The following is a 16,998-nucleotide window of genomic DNA, read 5'->3' on the forward strand; positions in this document are numbered from 1 at the left end:
AGCCTCGAGGGGCGCTGCCCCCAGGGGAGAGGGACGCGGGCGGGAGGAGGCTGGAGAGGGGCAGAGGAGGCGAGGGGAGGGGGAAGAAAGAGGGAGGGAGATGGGGACCAGCGGACCGAAAAGGAGGCGCTGGGGAGCACACAAAAGGACGCAGGAAGACGCCGGGGAAGGACCGACGCGGAGGGCAGGGAAGAGAGTAGAAACGCCGGAGAGCAGAGGAGAAAGCGAGGCACTGGACAGCGGGAAGGAGACAGACAGATGGGAGGAAGAGCTTGGGTGGACCGCGCCGCGGGTAGACAGGAGGAGAGGTGGGAACCCTAGACCCCGGGAAAGACCAGAAGGGCCGGGAGGGCGGCGCAGGGGCGGTGCAGGGCGGGGAGGGAGAGAGAGGGTAAGGACGCCTGCGAATGAACAGACGGTCAGACAAGAGTGGGGAGAGAGACGGACAGACCCAGGAAGGTAGCAAGTAGGAGCACAGAAGGGGACCTCAGAGAGGGCAAGGGACAGGAGGGACCAGCGAGCTGTCATCGGGGACGGTGTGGGGTGCCCCGTGGATTTCACAGGGACTCTGCCCCTCCTGCCCCATCCCCTTGGCTCTCCGGTTGTCTGGAAGTCAAAGGTGAAGCCACATTCTCCTTCTCCCCAGGAGGCCTCCTCCCTGTTTCTCCTAGGAGGGGTCAGGGGCCTCCCGCTGGTGCCTGTGCCCTCCTGTCTGGGAAGCTGGGTCCCTGGGGTTGTGGAGGAGTCAGGATCTGGTTTTGTTCCTAGGAGTCATGCCCAGGCAAGGGTGCCAGGCCATTTCCACTGTTCCAGGGTTGGAGCTGAGCTTTGCTCCCCAGTGCATCTTCCAGAAGCGTGGCCTCACTGCCTGTCTCCCCACCTGGTTCTGTGGGTGTCTCTTCCAGGCTTTGGGGTTCTTCACTTCTGCAAGTGTCCCTGTGTGTGGCTCTGTCTCCTGCCCCCCTCTCCCTTCCGTGAAAGCCCAGGGACTGTGGAAACCTAGCAGCTCCTCCCCAGCACAAGCAAACCAGTCAAAGTAAGCCTGTAACAGAAGGCCAGGCTGCCCTCACAGAGGACCTCCAGCCCAGGCCAGGCCAGAGAACCTGCGTCTCCCAATCCTTCCCACGCCCCACTAAGGACATGTCTGTGAGGCGTGTTGGCAGACAGCCCTACCCACCCCTTGCCAACACCCCTTCCACCCAGGTGTGGAGGGGGAGATTAGGAGTGGGGTGCCCAAGGGGCTGCAGAGCCCCAGGCAGGTTCTTGCCCCCCACCCCCATTCCCTGCACTGAGCCTTAGGAAGCAGCAAGAGCTGTGCCTGTGATCAGACACGCTGGCTGCTCCTCTGTCAGAAGCAACCCCACCCTTGCCCCAAGCATGTAGACTGGTCCTCCCTGGCCACTGATTCCCAAGCCCTGGGTCAATGCCAGACCTGCACAGGTCTCGCGGGTGCCGCTGCTCCAGGGGTTCCCTCACGGTTTAAGCAGCTGTAGAGGACAGCTCTCCCCGCACATACAGCCACCCTGACCAGTGACGCTGGGGTGCGTGCTGTATGTGCATCTGTGTGTGGGGAAGTCGTGTGCTGTGTTCCTTTTGGTGACTTTCTTCCCTGGACGGTGAGCTGGAGCCTTGAATGCTGGGTGGGAGGAAGAGGAGGCACGGGGGTCGGGGGAGAGGCACCTTCACAGGTTCAGCGCCCAGGTGCCAGACAGGGGAAGGATTCAAGGGGACATTCGTGGGGACCAGGTGGTCTTACCTGAGGCCAGAGGGATGAGGAGATTCCAGGCTCTCCCCGGCGCTGCCCTGGCACTGCTCACCTGGGCCCTTCTGTCTGTCTGCCACGTTATCCGCATAGCAGGGTGGAAGTAGCATGGCTTCCGGGGTGACTGGTTCTGTGGTGGGGCCCAGCCTCTGTCCACCAGTACCGCGCACACCTGGGCCCGTTCCTCCACAGAACCCTGAGAAGAGAGCTGGGATTGCTGCTAAGGCCCTTCTGACAGAGCCGTTCCTAGAAGCTGGGATCTGAAAGCAGGGAAAGAGAGGGTGGGGTCAGAAGCACGGATGTGCTGGGTTGGCCCGGTTGAGGGCCCGTCCCGCTGCCGGCCTCTGCGGGCTGGGGTGCGGAAGCCAGATGGAGCCTTGTACTGCCGCTGTCTCCAGGTTCAGCTCACCTGCAGGAGCCTCCTGGAGAGGCCTCGGCTCAGCACTCCCCATCTGTAACCCAGAGGGGCTGGATTTGAATTCCTCCAGGGATCCCTGTGGCTCTAAATCCTTGAGCGAGAACAGAGGAGGATGTTCACGGGGCGCCAAGAACACAGAGGGGCTTCTGCTGAAGTTCACTTTGCCATCTCTGTAGTGGGAAAAATAACCACACCCCGCGGGATCAGCATTGTGTGGAAACAAATGAGTCGGAGTGCAGTGGTCCAGAGTGGTTGCCCCAAGGGTGCTGCCAGTTGCCACTTCCAGCCCAGATGGTTGCGTGACGGCTGTCATTATCGGTTATCCCGGTGATCAGAGCAAGGGTGGCTGCGAGAACTGCCCTGTCCAGCCGTCCTCTGGTCCTTCCCGGCCACACCTCACCTGTCGTCTCCCCACCCCCAGGAGCAGCCGACGTGGACGAGTGCTCTGAGGGCACGGATGACTGCCACATCGACGCCATCTGCCAGAACACGCCAAAGTCCTACAAATGCCTCTGCAAGCCGGGCTACAAGGGGGAAGGGAGGCAGTGTGAAGGTGAGCGCCCCAGCCACCCACGGCCTGCAGCTGCCCATGGGTGGTGACAGCACCGGCTTCTCTGGGCCTCTCCTGCTTCTCTAGGGAGGCTGCAGGCTGTTCTGGGACACAGACTGCTTCCCCGGAGCGCGGAAGTCACAGGCGTGACTGTCACCCAAGTTTTAGATTTTTTTGTGTGTTATTTTTGGTTTTTTTTTTTATAAGAACCTGAGGTGAGGCTTTAAATGCTATGTTTGTATATCTGTCCCTAGCTGGATATGGGGGTTGGTAGAGGCTTGGGCCGATCCACTCCCCCTGGATCCCTAACTTCAAACAAAACCACCCCACATGGCCTGTAGCTTCCCCTGACAGACCTGCGCAGGAGCTGGACATAGCCGTCAGGCTGGCTCAGGTCTTCTGTCGCCAGCTCCAGAGCTTGGACAGATACTGGATTTGTCTGTATGTCTGTCCGGCCTCCGCTTGCTGCACCTGGAGTGCTGATTTGACCACCTGGCATTAGAAACTGGCAGGCAGAAGTCAGAGAGAAAAGAGCAGTCTCACCGGGCACGGTGGCACACTCCAGAAATCCCAGCACTCTGGGAGGCTGAGACAGGAGGATTTCAAGTTTGAGACCTGCCTAGACAACTTAATGACTTCATGAGACCTTGTATCAAAATAAATAACTTAGTGGGGAAGGGGCTGGGGATGTAGTTCAGTGGAAAAACTCTGTTTGATTCCCAGTACCTCACACACCAAAAAAGCAGCCACAGTGGTGTGGAGCCTTTGAAAACATTCATCTCTGTAGGTCTGGGTGGTCATCCTGACCCTAAAAATGTGGTACAGAGGTTGGCCTCAGGGGAGATGTGGCCGTGGGTGGGGTCACTCATCCAGAACTTTCCTGAGAGGTCCCATTGTCCTTGAGAGGTCCCCAACTTTCACAGCAACTAAAATCCAGGATTTCTGTTTCCCCTCAGCTACACTCTTAACAGCCCCTTCTTCTATCTGCCCCCGGCAGCTCCCTTCTTCAGTGTCAGATGTGTCAGGAAAGTGACGTGTGGAAACAAGGCGGGAGCCAGTCCCTCCTGCTGGGGATGCAAGGGGCAGGAGTCGGGGCAACACTGTTTACCGGGCTCCTTCGTAGGGCTCCCCCTGCGGCCAAGTGCTGGGCGTGTGACACCCCTGGATCCCTGCCTGCTGTGGGCACGTACCCAGCTCTGAGAGGGCTTCCCTGGAGGACTGCGAAGACCCTCGGGAGCCGGCAGGCCACATGCGGGGCTGGCATAACGTTCACTTCCTTGGTTTATAGGTGGGCACATGGACACTGAGAGGGTGGCGGTCTTGCCCACGGTGGGAGCAGCACCCCAGTGCAGTGGGACCATTTCTCCACGCTGAATCCATAGGTGGCCACTGCTGTCCGTCCCCAAGAGGAGAACACACAGTCCTTATTCAATCGAGCAGAGGCATTAAAGCACGGACTTCGGAGTCAGGCTGCTTGGGTTTAGATCCTGCCTGTGTAACCCAGGCAGGGCGCTCAGCTGTTTGCTTATCTGTGATATGGACCACACTATTAGTACCTGCCTCATGGAGTGGAAGGGTGACCTCGGTTAATGTCTTTAGAGCATGTTGACGTAGCCTGGCGCGTGAGTTGTGCTACGTGGGCACTAGCTGCTGTCACTGTGGTGATGAAAATGGTAGTGAAGGAGATGTTGATGATGAGGATGCCGGTGATGTTGATGATGATGCCGTTTTTGGTGTGGGGGGTCGTGATGCTGAAGATGATGGTGATGAAGAGGACGTTGACAGAGACGGAGGTCGGCGGGGGGCTGATGAAGGTGGTGATTGCGATGGATGGTAAAGAAGGTGGTGCTGGTGCGGTGTTGAGGACAGTGATTGTGGTACCGACCTCGTTTCATGTTGCTGTGGATCACACTAAACTGGCTGTCACGACTCTGTTCAGTATGGGGTGAGGCTTTGTCTTTTTCCGACAATTCCCTGGACCTAAAATGGCAGGAAGGGAGGCAGACCGTAGAGTGAGGCGGTTCTACAGCCCCTCCGTGTACATCCATACCCCGTATCCCCGCGGAGACAGACATCTGTGCCATTCGCACAGAGCCACCTCCCCAGAAGATGCAATTAAAAACTCATGGGACTCGAAGCTTCCCCTCGTGCAGACGTCAGATTCGCTGCCACTTTCTCCCGCAGCAGACATCAGTCATCAGTCACCGCACCGCCCAGGCAATCGCTTTTGTGGTACCTGAAACCCATTTTCTTTCCCTGGACTCTTGCATGTGCAGCCCTTGCGCTGGTGTGGGGCTCTGCAGGGGCTAGGATTTGGAGGGACCAAGCTCCCTGTCCTGCGGAGTTCAAAGACTGCTGTCTGCTGCAAGGAATGCAGAGGGGTCCCAGCTGGATGAGCTTCCAGCCCCCCACAGTTCTTCACGGGATGTGGGGCCAGGTTACGGGAAGCCCTTAACTGGATCTCCTTGGAGCTCCTGCTGGTAGTAAAACTCCCAGCCCACCCCCATTCTGGGCACGGTTTCTTACTGTGGCTCGGGGACCCTCTTGCTGTGTGGCTGTGGCCTCCATGAGTCTGGGAAGTCTGGCCCTGTGGGCGGCTGGCTGCGGCAGACGGAGGGGCTCAGAACACTGGGTACCGTTCTGAGTGAGACGGAGGGCACCTCCGTTTCTCTTCGATGATTTGCGTCTTGGCTAAATTGGAAATAACTTGGGGTACACTCGTGCCTCTCCGGAGTTGAGAGACACTCCGCTGGGCACCGGGCAGATGCCTGGCCCTGTTTATCGTCCTCTCCAGGCGTGTTCCTACCTCCATTTTAGCCCATCGTGCTGCTTTTCCTGGGCTTTCTCCTGGAATGTGGGCCCCTCGGCGCAGGGCCTGTGACCTGTTCCGTCCGCTCCCCTAAATCCGGCAGGGAGTGGAGGGAAAAGGTGGGTGGAGGCGTCCCGAAGGTCCCTCCTCGGGGAAGCCTTCCCTGCTTCCCCAGCAGGTGAGTTGCCTGTGTGCACTCCTTCTCAGAGCCCCACCGCCTAGATTTTGTGATGACGTGACACTGCTGGAGGCTGGGCGCAGTGGCAGAGTTTGCCAGAGGAAACTGGGTCCTGGAGGTCAGTCTGTAGCCAGGTGGCCCAGCTGACAGGCAGCAGGGCTGGATTCCAATCTCACACCGCCACAGCAGGACCCTAGCAGCGTGCCTGAAGGCATGAAGAGGGGTTTCCATAGCTATAGAGTGATGGGGGAGGCCATGGGACCCTTTCCTATCTTACCTATCCCCTTTCTGCTGCCCCCAGGTCATCTGAGATAGGTCCTGAGAATATGAGGGGCTAGAATTGTGTCACCTATCCTGTACCTTAGCGATGATCCCCCTCAGACTTAGCCCAGTGCTCAGCTCACCCACTTGGAGCTGTTTTTTAAACCTTCCCTCCCTAACCTCGTCCCAGTAGCTCTGTCTTTTCCTGGTTCCTGAGATTTGTCCGGTCCTTCCTACCCCAGGGCCTTTGCACATGCCCTTTTCTCTGTCTGTTCTCCTTTGGCTAATGCTGTGAATCCCTAGTTCACCCAGCCTCATGGGGATGGTCTTTGGAAGCTGCCCGGGCCAACATGTGCTGACCTCCTGGTCTGCATTAGCCAGGCCTGTTTGTGCTTATTCTGCTGGAGGGCCAGGCTGGGGTGAGGAGGGGGCATTTCATCCTCTTTAAATGCTTCAACTCATTTAACCTTAATTGCCTTGTTTTCATAGACATTTGCTAAGGAAAAGGACCAAATTATAGCTTGAATTGGGCCTTGCTAATCTTAATTAAAAGCTCTCATTTATAATCAGGACCAGGCCTCAAACGAGGAGCAAACCGCCCTCGAATGGCTTGTTTAAATCACTAAGACCCTCTTGCTAATCACTGTTTAGTCTGAACCGGCAGCGTGCATCACCCCCTTCTATGTGTACTTAATTTTTTAGACCATTTATTCAAGTGGTTTGTTGCACTTGCAAGTTCCAACTCGGGCCTTTTCCAAAATGCTATAATTAAAACTCTTAGGGGAAATAAGTTTTTGTTTTGGCCACAGTATATTAAATGTATTACTACTTTCCTTTCTGTATGTGTGTGTAGAAAGGAAAAAAAATGACAACCTTATGGGCATCCGAGATCACAAAATTAGCATGTACGTAATGAATGTAAATAGTCACTTCCTGAATTTTATATCCCCGGGCCCTACGTGTCAATCACTGAAGGGAGGTAGATTACAGACTATGTTATTAAAGCATTTTAATGAAACTCCTGATAGCATACCCAGCGATCCATTTAGTTTAACATCAGAGAGGAAAAAAAACTGAAAACCAATTGGCCTTAGAGAGCAATAATGTCCATGACCTTATTAAATCATTTTCATCATCATTATTGCACACTTTATTGAAGTCCAGATAAAATTCTGCTTTGGGGGAGGCCAGGAAAGGCAGTAGGAGGCAGGCTGGGGGCAGCGGTAGAGGGAAATTCTCCTTCCAGTCTTAAAACATGCAATTACGCACGCCAACCTGTGTTCTGCCTGAGATGAAAGCACTCAAGTCCAGCAGAGCAGCGGGCAGGAAGCAAGTGGACGTTGACTTAAAATCCCAAGTCGTTATCTGCTAGCAATTAGGCAGTGTGGCCCGCAGCTGGTCCCGGTGCTGCGGCCGAGTCTGTGCCACTCAAAGGGTCCTTAGAACCCACCTCCTTCTGCCTCCATTTGCCCATCTTGATTCAGGTGAGCATCCAGAATGCCCACAGCCCACCCGCCCTGCCAAGCGCGGGGCTGGGGGCCAAGCCCTGTTTCCTGCCCTTGACCTCCCTGGTTATTGGGAGAACAGACTGGGAAAGACAGGATGAAGCCCACAGGGAGTGGAAACAACAAGACTCAGGGGGCCACAGAGAGAGGAAAAACAGCAGTGAGGTTTGCGTATTCATTTTTCAGTGTGACCTTAAATAATGTGGTTTGATTTTGTTTGAGGTTGTTTCAACCCACCGTGAGCCAGGTAAGGGAAAAGGTTGTGTGCTGGATAAACCATGATCATATTAAACCACTAAAAAATGCAAATAAATCAAAATTTAAAATAAAGGACAGTGGGGCAAAGGAGAGAGAGGAGGGGAAGATTCTAGGGGGCTCTTTGGCGGTGGTGTCATCGGTGCCAGGCTGAGAACAGATCGAAGTGGGTCTCTGTCCCCTTCCAGCCTGACCGCCGATGCCACCCTGGGCAGCAAGGAGTCCGAGGCCTTGCTGACCCCGTAAGGACCGCGAGGGCTGTGACCATCCGCTCCCCCGGAGCCACACCTGCCCTGCTGAGCGGCACCAAGCAGAGGTGTAGGGGAGAGGGACCTCGCCGTGCCCAGTGCTTGAGTGGTGTTTTTTTCTCTAAATCTGTTTCTCCAAGGGTTAGGGGCCTTTGTCCCCGCCTCCTACCCCCGTGTCCCCAGCTCCGCAGTCAGAAGCCCCTCTGTCCCCCGTCCTCTGAGCCCTCTCGCCCCTCTTGGCCGCTTCTTATTACAGTGCCTATATTTGTTTTTCCGTCGGAGGAATGCTGACCAAAAAAAACCATTATTTCTAAGAAAATAAACTGTGGGCTTGCTGGCCTTTGAGTGCTACTGAAATGGATGTCAGCCTCCCCAGCGGCCTTGAGACAAAGAGGACGGGGCCTTGTTGTGCAGCCCAGGTCAGGGGGTCTCAGAGCGTGCTCTAAAGGGGTCCTGCAGATGGACCAGGGCTGCGGCCCTGTGAGCGAGCGCCTGACTCCAGCCGGCTGCTGGGACCCTCTGGCCTGGGCTCCTACCGGCTGCTGGAGTTGATCACGGCCCCTCCCTCTGGAGTGTCTGAGATGTGCTTCTCTCCCTGTCCAGCCAGGAGCAGCCCGGAAAACCTGGGTTCCAACCCCGGGTGGCCTGGGGCAGGTGTCTGAGCTTGGGTTCCTATCATGAGCAGCTCCTTGGTGGCATCTGATGCTGGCTGAGCTCAGGGGAGCCAGAAGGGTGGCGGCTGCAGGGGCTCAGCCATCCGCCCCTTCCCACTGCCAACTCCACAGGAGACCTGGGCCTGGCGGGTCCATGGGTGGCCCAGGCTCTGTTCACAGGAAGCTGGTGAGCCTGGGTCCGGGTCATTCTGGGCATCCTCCCAGGCTGGCGGCTCCATGGGCTCCAGCCTGGGGGCCTGGTCTGAGGAAGCATCAGCACAGAAGGAGAGAAGGCAGGCAGTAACCTGATTCACGATTTGGACCCTGTCCCTGCATCCCTGCATTTGCTGATGTGTGGGGCAGCTCTGAGCCATCGCCTCCATGCTAGGAGGGTAGAATCAGGAGCCAGCGGCTTGCATTTCAATTTTGGCTTTATCAATTCCATGACTGGTGATCTCTCGGAGCCTCAGTTTCTTCTTTCTCTTCAGTTTGAGAGAAAGTCCAGCAGGGAATTCGGAGAGAGAATGAAACCCAACAGCACCAGGCCAGCTCAGGGACTGCTACAGCCAGGGTGGAGGTGGGAGGCTGTGGAGCAGGAGAGGAGCCCAAGCTGGAAGTGCTGAATTCCTCATGAAGTTAGTCCTCTGGTGGCCCTCTTTTGGGCCTCAGTTTCCCCTTTATGGAGCCCAAGACCGCGGGTCAGAGGAGCTCTAGGGCTCCAGCTCACCATTTCTAGGGGCGGCTCAGTCTTCTGGATGCTGCATGTTCCTGATTGTCCTGCCGCTAGGTGCAGAGCAGCACTCAGAGCCCGCAGGTTGGGCATGGGGGGCATCTTCCCTGCCTTTTCCCAAATAGGATGAGAAACTGACCTGCCTGTGCTCGGCACGAGGGAGCCATGAGAGCCTCGGCAAGGGCTGGCAGAGTCCCTTCGCCCCTCCCCACTGTCACCTGAGACACTCCAGTGATTGCTGACGTGTCTTAGTCCAGGGCTAGAGCCCAGGAATGGCTTCTAGGAAGGGTTCAAGTGCTGTCGAGGAAGAAAGCCGTATCGGATTGGCATGATAGGGGCACCCCTCTGGCTACGGGAGCCACACCCCAGCACGATCTCAGGCCAGGCAGGTGACATTGAGGTCCCTACACAGTGAGTGTCCTGTGGTTTCCCTGCATCTGGCAGAGCCATGCAGACACAGCCAGCAGTAAGAGCAATGGCGGCAGCACTGACTTGGTTTTCTAAGTTTTACAAGGTGCTTCACTGAGATAGAATCCACACCCCATACAATTTACCCATGTAAAGGACACAAGTCAGTGCCTCTTAGTGAATTCGGGATTGCTTGTCACCTCAGTCAGTTTTAGGGTCTTTTATCCTTCCCAAACAGACTCCTAACTCTTTAGCTTCTACTCCCTCCCTGCCTGCAGCCTCCAGCCCTGTGGCCCTGGAAAGCCACCAGACCCCTTCCTGTCTCAGTAGCCCCAGCCTCTTCTAGAGACTTCACACAAGTGGAATCAGACACTTTGTGGCCCTCGGGCACTGAGGCAGCATTCCCGTGGAAGCACATGGCCTGGCTCACTTCCTGGACCCCCTCGGATTAGCTGCCTGGTCGTGGGCGGGGCAGGCACATCTCTGAGTCTCAGTGTCACTTGCCCTAAAATTAAGATGTCATATAGGAATCGCGAAGATAGATCATTTGCAAATTGGGAAAGGGATCTGGAGATGCAGGGCGGAAGTAAAAAAGAATTGAGATGTAGTATGGCCATGTTCCAATTTCCACAACGAATGTAACCACTATGTACTACAAACATATACTCATACACTTTTTAATAAAATTAAGACATACGTGCAAAGCCTGCGTATTGCCTCACGTAAAACAAGGTCAGTCGGCGGAGCTCCAACCCTGGGTTGGTTTAGGCAGGTTTCAGCAGATTTTGGTTGAACACCCTGCCAGGTTCCGAGGCCAGGACACTGTTCTTGTCCCCATGGGCCTGCAACGTCCAAGGACACTTACAGAAGCAATGTAAGGAGAGGTCTGTTGGGGAGGGAACCAGAGCCCAGTGACAGCTTGTGTCTTCCAGAAACCAGCGGAAGCTTCGGGGGAAGGAAATGCTGGAGCTCAGTGCGGCAGAGCAAAGGTTCTTGGGCTGGGAGGGAGCTCCAGGTACAGGAGACACTCGATGTGCTGCAGCCCGAAGCCACGGTGCGGGGGGGGCTGTCACCAAGGAGCCGGAACCCCATGGTTTTCTTGGATCACAAAGTAGGTTGGGGGGAACCTCTCCTCCGCCCCCCGCCCTGCTGGCTTGAGCCACGGTCATTGTGTGTAGTTAGGAATGGAAGTGTGTGGATTCGTGTTGGTTTTGCATGACCTCTGACCTTCCCCATAATGAACTGCTGGGCCCACTTCTGGCATTGTCTCGGCAGAAGGGAAACCTGATCGATGGATGCCAGGGGTCCTCAGAGAGCGGGGCTCGTTACTCAATCATTACAAACCCAGAGTTTAACCCCAGCCGCCGGAGACTGGGGACTTAATCCTTCCTGCCAGGCAGCAGAGAAACTACCTTCCCCAGAGCGCAATTAGCCAACAAACCGGATTAAGATTTATTCATCAGTAAGGACTCAACTTCCTAAGCCATACATCTCGCCCAGAATGGTCGTCTGATCTGAAGAGTGTGCTGCTTCCCCTAAAGCCCCAGACAAAGGAGAGGACGTGCTCGTACCCTGGCAGGAAGGGCTTTGTTAGAGCCCTGGGGCTTGCTGTCCGAGAGGAATGTCCAGGAAAATGCCAATTTCAGGGAGAAAATGAGAAGACGTTTTCAGTAATGATCTCTGCGAGTGAAGAGTGCGGTGCTTCAAAAACCCTCATCTCAAGGCTTTGGGCAGTCCTGGTTTTCAAGAAAACACCCCAAAACAGTATTAAAATACAATGAGAAGGTGCTCTGATTCACTGCAAAAGAATCCGTTAGAACCTAGACACCATGGAATAAATATGTATTTTATAGGGCAGCTAGAATCAATTTTGGATTAAGTGGGGGGGAAGCATCCCATTTGGGGTCCACAACCACAGCTGTGGGATTGTGTGTGCTCACTACCATTTTAATATATGGAAGGCGGGACTGAGTGACCTTTTAAAAATCCCATAATGAGCAGTTAGCTCCCTGTGCTGTTTTTCTCTGCTCTATTGGATGTTGGAAGCTGCCTTCTGTTGGAAATTGAGTTTTTGTTTAAAAAAGAAAACATCGAATCTGGGAGTAGGAATGGAAGGGCAAGGCTGGCTGCTGGGACTTAGGGGAGCCCTCTGTGGGGCGGTGTGGGAACACAGGTCCCACCTTTTGTCCCACCCTGTTCATGCTTCCTGTCACCACCCCCCGACCGTCTCTACCACCACTTCAGGGAGGTGCAGAGATGACATCTGTCCCTACTTTTCTCCTTAATGACTTTGTAGAACACGGAGTACTTTGGAACAATACTCACCCCGTGCACCCCGAGGATGCGGCTGGCTGCCTGGGTGTCCGTGGGTGTCCTCTCTCCTGAGTGTCTGCATCCTACTTCCCCTCTCTTAGAAGGACACCAGCTCTTGACTGGAGCTCAGCCCCCAGCTGTCCTTTAAGAATAAGTATCCAGAGGGCCGGGGATTTAGCTCAGTGGCACCACGTTTGCCTCACAAGCACAAGGTCCTGAGTTTGATCCCAGGTACCAAAAAAAAAAAAAGTACCCAGAGCTCTGTTCCAGCGTCACCCTCCCGCCTTGACCCCCTCACTCCCCATCTGCCTGTCCCTCTTTCTCTAGCTCTCTAGCTGGCATGGTCCTGAAACAGAAACCAGAACCTGCTAGTTGTCCTGAGTCCCACGGGCTTTCTTCCAGGGGTTGGTGACTTCTGGGTGGTGGTTTTCATCCGAAGAGTTTTTTTTAAGCTGGTTTGTGCATTTCTGCCATATATTAAAGGGAGAAGTTCACATGACTTTAAAAACAAAAGCAGGAGAAATCGGGGAAGTTCTGACTTGAGACAGGTTTCTCCATCCTGAGAAGGAAAGTCAAGCTGGCTGCCACAGAGGCCAGAAGAGGAACCGGTCATTTAAGAGACGCTCGGATATTGGGGCTCTCTTTAGGGATGGACTGAGGGGAGAGGTGTGAGCAGTGACCCTCCCGCACAACTTCCCACGTTTTTGTCTACTATGGCCTGCCTTATGGGGGGTCAGAGGGAAAATGGTCTAAAAATTATTTCATTGCTTTTCCAGCAATCACTTCAGTATGCCTTTCAGTACGGTGGTCTGATCGTTTATCAGCCCAGTAGTGAAAAAAATGACTAGAAGTAGTTACACACAGACAATAGGCATAAACTGGAAGGGTGCCAGGCAAGTTGAGATTTGTGATTCTTTCTTATCAGAGGATGAGACAGTCTCCTATGAGGAGGCCTGGGGAATCTCAGCCCTCTCGCTACCATTAAAATGGCTGGTTTAATTACATTTTATAGATATAGTGACTCAGCAATGGATTGTGTTTCTTTCTTTGCTTTGGCTTCTAGGAAGCTCAGCCATATCTATGGTCCACCTTTTTTTAATTGTGCTGGAATTACCAAGTATATTTCGGATACCATCACCAGTTTGTCTTGCTCGTTAACCTTCATTTCTTTCTCTTTTTTGTCCTAATATCTTATTCTTTTGTTTGGCCTTTGTTTTTGGTACCCGGGATCAAACTCGGGACCTTGCACTTGCGAAGCAGACGGCAGAACGAACCACCGAGCTAAATCCCCAGCCCAATGTCTCATTCTTTTTGAAAACCTTATTCTATATGCTTTTGAAGCTGTTTGGATGGGTCGTGTTTGAAGGAATGAGCAAGTGTGTGAGTAGAAGTGGGTAAGTGAACGGATGAAATTTTGAACATTGGGAATATGATTGAGCGGATCGGTGTTTGGGCGTATGTGATATTTGCATGCTTGTATATGGTTGATTGGATTCTGCTGTGCGTGTGTGTGTTTGGTAGCGGGGTGGGTATTTGGATCAATGGATGGGAGATTAGGAATTTGGATGGATGAAAGGTTGATCAGATGTGAGGATGAGTGAATGTTTAGATTAGTGGAAGAATAGACATCTGGCTGAATAGATCAATGCATGAATATTTGGATACATGGGTGGGGTTTTACTAAATCAGTAGGCACCTATCTGATTAGATAAACGGAAGGGCGGCCAACGAACTGGACGTCAGATGGATTCTTTTAGTAGAAATAGATAAAATGGAAGAATGTTTGGGTGGGTATTTGGAAGGATCAGTTAGAGTAAATAGACGAATGGGTAGTTGGCAAGTGGGAGCTGTGTGGATAAAGGGATGCCTGGTCAGCCAGCTAGTTACCTGGGTAGATGGACGAGCGCGCACCCATGTGCGTGAGTATATGGGGGAAGGGTGGGGGATAAGTGGGAGGACAGAATGAATGGGCGTCTGGATGGCTGGATGGCTCTCCCTTGGCACTCTGTTTAAATGTCCTAAGGGTAAAATAAAACGTGTGAAGCATTTTCCCAATGACTGGCATGTGTTGGACCTTCTAACATGTGAGAAAGGATGTGGGCTTTGTAGACGAAAGGCCTTTGTTCTGATCCTTGCCGTACCACCTACTGTGCAGCCTTGAGCAATTACCTAGTTTGCTCACCCATAGAAATGGGGTTAAAATACCTGTTTCGAGAGGGTTCCTGTGAGATTTAAAAGGGCCGGGGTATGTTTCAGGAGTAGATATTGACTCACTTCCTTCTGAGGTACAACGTGAGAGAAAATGCTTTTACCCAAGTGGGAAACAAAAGTCCTTTCCCCTTGTCTGACCATCCAATATAAGTCAAATTCCCACCAGCAGAGCAGTAACCGTTGCTAGTGGCATGAGCTATGTGGGTTAGACTGCTGGGTGAGATCAACCAGAGATGACACTCGTGACAATGACAATGGAAATGCGTGACCAGTTGGCAGCCTGTACCCATGTTGAGTATACAGGGAACTACCCTGGTAGCTGATTAGACTGGACAGTGTGGATGGAAAATCATATTTAATGCAATAGAGAACCCCAGAGAAGTGCAGCTTGGTGAATTAAAGTTGGGTTATATTGTCTTTGAGGTCTTACGTAGGTCCAGGGGGAAAGAGTGATTGGATTGGTATATCTGGGACCCTGTACAAAAGTCAGGGGTGCAAAGGGAGACTGGAGAGCCATCGGAACCCCTCAGTTTTTATAAATCTATGCATCCTTTCAATAAACATAGTCTTACATCCTCTTTTGTTGTTATTTACAATCACTAAAGGTACTAAATACCTGGGTTAAAGCAATTAAAAGAGGTACAGAATCAAGTCTGCTTTCCAGCTGATGTGCGTGGCCATTGAGGGCATTCGGGCAAAGGCTCCTGTCTGGTGGAACTTTGGAGACCTAGGATGCTTTGTCGGTCCCTCACTGTGACTGGCAAGGTGGACGCCAGGAGTTGGCCAAGTAGCCCTGACCCTGTACCTCTCACGTTCATTTCTGCTGCTTTCCCTGAAGTCATCTACAGCTGGTGTCTACAGCAGGCAAGTGTCAGGGAGGTGCGTAGTAACCTCCAGGGCACAGAGGGAGCTTACTGCCCACTGAGCCAGCTTCGGCTTTCCAGACTGGAATCCCTACTGTGGAAGTTAATTGGCCCCAGTAGCTCTGCCTTCTGGACCAGCAGGAAGCTCTGGTCTTCCTGGGGCTGCTCCTCAGGCAATTGAGGAAGCAGTCAGGCTCACCTCCAGGGTCCTCTCCTCTTGCTGTCAGCTGGTACCATCCCTGTTCTCCAAACTAGAGCTCCACTGTAGAATCCCTCTCATATTGGGTAAGGGAAGGACTGTTTCTTCCTGCTGGATTGCCTCAGGAGGGTCATTTCCTGTTCCGTGTCTGCTTAGTGCACAACTTCTACTTCCGGTTCGGCTGCTCGTCACTTCCCTCTCCCTCCCGCCAGAGGTCGTTCTGAAGCCTGTGGAAATCATGCTAAAATGTAGGTTGAGATGGGTCAGGCCAGGGAGTATTTGGGAGTGTGGAAGTCAAACCCCCATCCCTAGAAGAGGGATGACTGCTTCTCCCTGTCCCTGGAAGCCCTCCCTGAAAGGCCTGTCCTGGGTTGAGAATCCAAAGCCAGGCTGCGCTGTCGGAATCTCTCTCTACCACTTCCTAGGTAAGGGAGCTTTGGCAAAGTTGTAGCCACCCTATGCCTGTGTTTCCTCCGTGTCTTTGTAAAGTTGGATAAATGATAATAGTGTCTTCATCCTGATTTTATGTGGCGATTGAGTGGCCAGTGACACGTAGTCTTGGTGACCAGGGCTTGGGCTAATAAGGCAGCTCAGTGAATGTTAACTGGATGTGTTTCTGTTCTTATCTGAGGTGCACCTCTTCTATTCTGTGGAACTCCAGAACTAATAGCCCTGTGACCTCTGATGGAAAATGTTGAAAAAGACTTATAACAGCAAAAAGGGGTGACCTTTACAAAGGCTATTGGCCATTGTTTATGAAACAGAAGCTTTTGTTTTAACAAGGAAGCTGGAGCAGTTGAAATTCAGATGTCAGAGGCTGCATGTGGAAGTAAACTATTTGAGGGAGTTAGGGGACTTTTCTTTCGTTCCAGAGATTTTAAGTGATGCGTACAGTTAATTTTACTCAATTTCCCCTGCTTCAGGACAGCCAGTTTTCAGGGATTATAGACAGGATCCCTACATAATGTTGGTGCTGGGAGGCTTTCGAGAAAGGCAGAGCCAGAATCCTGCCTATTTCACCCGGGTAGGAACTGGAAGTCACCCCACACATGCCCGACACAGGCCCTGCTCTGCCACCTGGCTGCCAGCCAGGATCTTCCTTTTTGTAACCCTACCGTAGGGAGACATTCCCTGGATGCTGTTGAGGTATCCCCCAGTCGCCCACAGCCTGATAGCTTTGGCAGTGGCAGGAGAGGGAACCCAGACTCCTCCATGACACCTTTTGTGTGCCTCATTCTACAGACATTGATGAGTGTGAGAACGACTACTACAACGGGGGCTGTGTGCACGAGTGCATCAACATCCCAGGGAACTACAGGTGCACCTGCTTCGACGGCTTCATGCTGGCTCACGATGGACACAACTGCCTTGGTGAGTGACGCCTTGGTGCCCCTGGGCACAGCTGTAGCTCTCGGTGCTGGGGGCTGTGAGGAGCCTTGTCCTCCTCTGCCTCCCTGTATGGTTTTGCTCAAGCTGCCATAGCAAAATACTGCAGAGTGGATGGTTTAGGCAAGGGGTTTCTTTTTCTCTCTGTTCTGGAGACTGGAAATCCAAGATCGTAATACCAGCACATTCGGTTCTTTCTGCTGCCTCTCTCTCTCTCTTTTTTTTTTTTTTTTTTTTTTTTTTTTTTTC

The 16,998-nt window shown here is 53.2% G+C and overlaps 1 protein-coding gene across 1 annotated transcript in view; it reads left to right on the plus strand.

Moving 5' to 3' along the window:
* The first annotated feature begins 100 nt into the window (after positions 1 to 100).
* The window catches only part of Scube1 (signal peptide, CUB domain and EGF like domain containing 1), a 105,454-nt gene continuing 88,556 nt past the window's right edge, over positions 101 to 16,998 (plus strand). The window contains exons 1-3 of the mRNA XM_010634380.2: positions 101 to 308; positions 2,602 to 2,733; positions 16,606 to 16,734. Coding sequence (XP_010632682.1) covers positions 101 to 308; positions 2,602 to 2,733; positions 16,606 to 16,734 — 469 coding nt within the window. The remainder of the gene's footprint in view (positions 309 to 2,601; positions 2,734 to 16,605; positions 16,735 to 16,998) is intronic.

The sequence above is a fragment of the Fukomys damarensis genome, unplaced genomic scaffold, assembly GCF_012274545.1.
Source record: "Fukomys damarensis isolate Sample0158 unplaced genomic scaffold, DMR_v1.0_HiC HiC_scaffold_19, whole genome shotgun sequence".
NCBI classification, from domain to species: domain Eukaryota; kingdom Metazoa; phylum Chordata; class Mammalia; order Rodentia; family Bathyergidae; genus Fukomys; species Fukomys damarensis.